Here is a 5,824-nt window from a genome sequence, read left to right as displayed (position 1 = left end):
ATTTTTCCTATTAGGGGACATTGTCACTACCACAGAGACCATATTGTTAACTAGGATAGCGGGTGGAAAACCAAAGACACACTCCTAGCATGATTTTTAGATGTTTTCCATATACTTTTGATGGACGAGTTGCGTGTTGACGACGCGACGAAAAGATCTACCGCCTTACGAGTCGATGGATTTGCGCGCTACAAAGTCATCTGATCAACCATTGAGTGTGACCGTGCTGGTATGCAGCATATGCCATGTTGCGCTCGCCATTTGCAACATAGGCCATTTTGTGCTTGTCGATACGTGACCGTGTCATCTTGTCCAACCACATGTGGACATTTGTAACAGGTTAACACCGAGCATGCCAACATCTCAGCAGTGAGCCGCGGCCTGCGATGCCTCGTGGGAAGGATGAGGAGGGGAGAGGGCGGGCAGCTTTGCAGCGGAGGCGTTGATCGGCTCCATGCCTCATTCTCATGTCTCGATCAAGAGGTCGCGTGTATGCTTAATCTTGAGGCATGGGAAAAGGTATTGAAGCACCATGCCCTGGCCCCTTATAGCACACCACCTGGAGCACACCGGAGTTGTGACGCCAAGGCGCGTACGCTCGATCCGAAGGAGAGATGAAGGGGGAGAGGGTATGAGAGAGAGTAGAGGAGATGAAGATAATGCGGGTACAATCGATGCTTTTGGGGAGGGATGAGGATGACACGTGTGGGACCGACATGACACATATCACTCATAGAAGACGGTCGACGAACACGCTTGTATCAGCCAGGTGATTTCTCAATTTTGATCCTCATGGTTTTCACCTATGTATTATGAGAACTGTTTTATAGAAATGTAAATTCGCCTAACCTACAAGTGAAATTCTCTCTGCCCTAACTTTCTAGCTTTTTCTCGTCGCCGCCTCCTCCTTTTCCACAAAAAAGCTAGAGTTTCTGCCTTCCGCCGGCGCCGCCGCAGGTCCGCCTCCTCTTCGGTGGCCCTAGGGCCATGGGGGTGCGGTGGATCTCGGCAAGGGCCGGCGGGAGGGCTCCGATTCTAGTTATTTCTTTCAGTTTTGCTAGGGTTTGTGTCTCACACATGAAGACGAGACGGCAGCTGCTCCCTGAAGATGGAATAAAGGTCTCCCCGCCTAGTCCCGTTCCGGCGATGCGTCTAGCACCGTTGGTGGGCGTGTGGAGGTGTGTCTCCGGCGGATCTATCTTTACTGGATTTGCTCGGATCTCGTCATTGTTCGTCTATATTCGTGTGTCTTCGGGTTGGATCCTTTTGATCTACGTTATTCTTCATCTGCAGCGGTTGTTGTTCTGGTGCGCTGGTCCTACGGGGCGTTAGCACGACGACTTCCCGACTGTCAACTACAACAAGTTGTGGCCGACTCCGGCGATGGAGGGGTGATGGCGGCGGCGCGCCTTCGGCTCGCTTCAGTCCTTGTAGTCGTCGCTAGGTGGTCTACGGATCTGGATATAATTTTTATTATTTTTGGTATTTGTTGTACTGCCATGATTGAAGATGAATATATTGAAAAAAAATTAAAAAAAAGAAATTATCGCTGTCCTGTCTGTACTTGTGTACTCTGTACTTTGTCCGTCGGGTCGGTTTCTGGGTGCCGCGCCCCCCGGTTTGGTACGTGATCCGCCTACCTGTTGCTGACGAGGAGAGAGAGGAGAGGAACCATGATTCCACGTCCATGTGGGGCTCCTCCCGCCACGGATAGATGCGGATGCGATGCACCGCCGCTGCTTCTGGCTCCTCCATGCCGCTAGTACAGCAGCAACAGTAGTAGCTGTGTTTCCTTCGGTCCTGCGTACCTCACGTGCATGGGTCACGTAGCACCTAGCGAACCTCCGTTATCCGTGGGGTTTTCCGTTGGCGCCTACGGTTTCCTGTGTGCCGCCGAACGGAGCCCCGCCACACGCTTCAACGGCGGGTTCATTTTTCTATTTCTGACTGATCTGAAACTTGCCGGCCGATTCAGTCACCGAAAAGAAAGATAGCGGCGAGAATCGCGGCTGGTAATTACTGGGGAAGCACGCCACCCCCATGGCTGTTGACGAGCCTGGTCTGGATGGCGGAATCAACGGAGCGCTGGCAAGAAGCGCGGCTGTCTGCACCGGCGATAGCAGCCGTATCCGGGTAATTACTGTTATCTGATCGTGATCGTGGTCTGTGATGGAGGAATCAACGACCGTAGACGTTTGGTGGAAGCGAAACGTGCATTTTGACTCGCCTAAATGGCAAATCGTACGTTCGGTGCACGATCATTCCACGGGCGACGCATGGACCGAATCGCGAAATGAGTGCACCGACACACTAGAAGTACTCCGAGGTGGTACAATAGTATTCTATAGTAAACTAATATAGCCAATGGAAATTTCCCTCCTGTCTTCTTTGATTCCCATGAGACGGAGCTAACGTAAAATATTTCTAGACCGTCTACACGAACCGGCGAGAAATTACACTTGCGTCCGAGCCTGACAACGGCAACGCCCGTGGGTGCTGTTCCCTCCATGAAAGTGTTGCCTTGACCGCAATCCGACTCCTCCCCCTTGTGCTCGAGGAAAACCCTTGGTCCGACCTCCACACCAAGCGATGACAACGTCATGGCACTGTTTTCTCCTTGGAAGCGTCGTCTTGTGGCTCGAGGACCCCCGATGGTACGGCACGAGTCGGTGTCGGCTACTGTTTTGGGGCGTGGGCCTCTGAGGCGCAATATACAACATAGTTGATGCTCTCACTCTCTAGGTCTACCCAAGCCCTGCCATCCACCTGCTGACTTTCTTTTGGCGCAATAGGTGAGGGTTTGGTTTGTGTTGTCCTCAGGTCTTGGTCATGTTATACAGGTCTTCGGCGTTGATTGTGACACGGCTTGGTTGCTCCGTGTTTTGCATCATTGCTATTGGCACGAGCTTGATCTACATGTTGCATGTATTGTAGTACACGTGCGGGGTGTGGCTGCTAATTCTACTGATTATTGTTGTAATGGCTAAAAGACGTTGTATCCGGGTTTTTTACTGCCTCTTCTCTAATGCAATGACATGCATGCTTATGCTATTCTAGCAAAAAATACAGTTACGAAAATATGTATGGTTACGAGTTGAAAACAGCCATGACTGGATTATACAGAGAATATACAACATGCGCAAAAAATCTGACTTTTATCCAGTTACCAGTTTACCCCGCGGCAACTGCAAGATCTGCTGTAGAGGAGCTGTGGTAACCGGCCAACTGCTTGAGTTCTCTCCATTTTTACCATGCTCCAGCAGACGGGTGGGCCATGCGACCCACGCCCTTTTCCCCGTGTGGCCCCACGTTGACAGACACCCTGACCTTGAACACCCTTCACACGTGGCTCTTTAACCTCCTCGTGAGGAGGCGCGGCCCTAATCTTATCCAAAACATATCCACTCCACCGCACCTTTTACACCGGCACAAACGGCCTGCCCCAACCGCCCCCACCTCGTGGCCGCCATCCCGCCGTCCGATGCCTGATCCGACGGACGACACGAATTCACCCCACGTGAAAGCCGTTCGGGGCGAAGACGGTAAAAAACAGCGTGTGCCTTTTTTCGCTTTTCCTCGCTTCGTTAAAAGGGGCGGCGACCTTTTCTCCCTCGCCGCATCTCCCCATCCGCCATTGCCCTTGACTCGTGCTCCCCGCCTCTCTTCTCCCCCGAGACCCCCCCTCTCTCTGTGCTCGTGCTCCCTCTTCCTGCTCTTCCTTCTGCTCGGCAGCCATGGCCAGCGCGCTATGCGGCGGCGGCAGCGGCAGCGTGGCGGCGCCGTGCGGGGACTTGGGCGCCGCGGCGGCGCTCGCGGAGTCTTTGCCGATGGGCGCCGGGTACCGCGCCAAGAGCTCCTTCCCCGCCGGGAGGGTGGCGCTGGCGGACAGGCCCCTGCGCCGGGGCCTCCAAGTGGCGGCGGCTGCTGGACAGGTCGGTCCCTTCGTTCCAATCCGCGTTCTTGTTTACTGTTCGAGATTTTCGAGACGAGATCTTGAGATTTCAGTTCCATTTTATCTTTTCTGTGGGCCGAAATTTCTATTTGTTACATTTTTTAGTTTTAGTTTTGGTTTTTAGCTGGTGGGGAATACAATGCTGCGGCGCTGGACGCGGACTAAATTAGAGCTGGTTGTTGGCTGCAGATGAACGGGAACCTGACGATTGGCAAGGCCATGAGGTGGTGGGAGAAGGTGACGCACCCCAATATGAGGGAGGTCGAGTCCGCGCAAGACCTCGCCGACTCCCTGCTCAACGCCGGCGACAAGCTCGTCGTCGTCGACTTCTTCTCCCCCGGCTGCGGTGGCTGCCGCGCTCTCCACCCCAAGGTAGAAGTTCTTGGCCGAAACCCCCTGTTCCGTTCCGGCAATCTGATTCTGAAACTGCAACGTATACTCAAGCGAATTCGGTTGTTCCGATGTGCAGATTGCGCAGTTCGCTGAGCGGAATCCGGACGTGCTGTTCCTGCAAGTCAACTACGAGAAGCACAAGTCCATGTGCTACAGCCTCCATGTCCATGTCCTCCCTTTCTTCAGGTTCTACAGGGGAGCCCAGGGCAGGGTCAGCAGCTTCAGCTGCACAAATGCAACCGTAAGCCTCACTGATTATGTTTCTTCTTTTGTCCACTACAAAAATATGTTCTTCAGACACGTTTAAGATGAATGCTGACATGCTTGCTGCAATTCGTTCTGATTACAGATCAAGAAGTTCAAGGACGCCCTCGCAAAGCACTCGCCGGACAGGTGCAGCCTCGGCCAGGCGCGGGGGCTCGAAGAGGCGGAGCTCTTGGCTCTGGCGGCAAACAGGGACCTGGAATTCACCTACAACGAGAAGCCGACGCTGGTGCCGATCGCCGAGGCTATCCAGATGGAAGCTGCCTCCATTGGCGGCCCATGGATGCCATTGCCCGCGGCCGCGACGCAGCCGCTCACTCTGGGATCTGAGAATGGCTCGCTGATCCCCTCCGGAAGATAGTAACTCGAGACCAGGCCGAACCCGGCCATTTCTGTACAGATTTTCCTCTTTTGTTGTGTGTTGTATTGAGTTCGAGAGGCAGAATCGCAGGCTAAGGTTTTAGTTTTTGTAAACCTGCCGAAGCTCTATTGTGATCGTGTTGCTGCAACCAGTCGTTGCTCATCATGGTAATCCTTGCTTTAATGAACAATGGGATGATGCCTCCCCAGATCCTTCATGACCGACCATCTCCATGAATTCTAGTTACTCTCTTTTCTTTCTCTGAGATTGTTCTTTCTCTGAGATTGTCGGAGGCGGAAAAATGTGGCTACTGAGGCCTAATGACAAGGTTGTGTGATTCTCACTAGGATTGGAGTTTTGATGGCAAGATCTTCACTACCAGGATCGGATTCTGAATCAAATCGTAGAATTTTCGCTACCAGGAATGTCGAAAAGTATATTTTATGAACGAAAATCGTAGAATCAGAGGAGTTAGTTTGGATTGTGATTCTGACAACCTTGTAATGAGAACTTTGAATCTACGTGCTGGGTAAGCTTGATCCCCTTGAGAAGGGTTTCTGTTGGCAGGTCACACTCATGCGGCTCAGCATGCGTGGGCGAAGTTTGTTCGGAAGAAGATCGGCGTTGCTGAGAGGAAAGGCCCATAAAAGCTGTGATGTTCCGTTGCATCAACCGAGCATGGTGACGATAAGCATTATTGGGGGCTTTGATGGTTGATGGATAAGGAAGGCACCATCATCCTTGTCGCCTAGTTTCTACCATATCCACTGAAAATGAGCAAACGGTGTGTAGATGATGCTCATGCCCATGCGCTAACCGATAGGCCGTTAGGAAGCTACAAGAATTGGCGTTGG

At 52.6% G+C, this 5,824-nt stretch overlaps 1 protein-coding gene across 1 annotated transcript; it reads left to right on the top strand.

Annotated features, from left to right (window-relative positions):
• Positions 1–3,605: 3,605 nt before the first annotated feature.
• On the top strand, positions 3,606–5,190 carry LOC125535601 (thioredoxin-like 1-1, chloroplastic). Its single transcript, XM_048698666.1, has 4 exons — positions 3,606–3,932; positions 4,142–4,324; positions 4,422–4,586; positions 4,695–5,190. Exons 1-4 carry the CDS (start codon positions 3,735–3,737, stop codon positions 4,968–4,970), a joined length of 822 nt encoding a protein of 273 aa, XP_048554623.1. The 5' UTR covers positions 3,606–3,734; the 3' UTR covers positions 4,971–5,190.
• Positions 5,191–5,824: the final 634 nt, after the last annotated feature.

The sequence above is a fragment of the Triticum urartu genome, chromosome 2 (assembly GCF_003073215.2).
Source record: "Triticum urartu cultivar G1812 chromosome 2, Tu2.1, whole genome shotgun sequence".
Taxonomy (NCBI): domain Eukaryota; kingdom Viridiplantae; phylum Streptophyta; class Magnoliopsida; order Poales; family Poaceae; genus Triticum; species Triticum urartu.
This window is presented reverse-complemented; position numbering and strand designations above follow the sequence as displayed.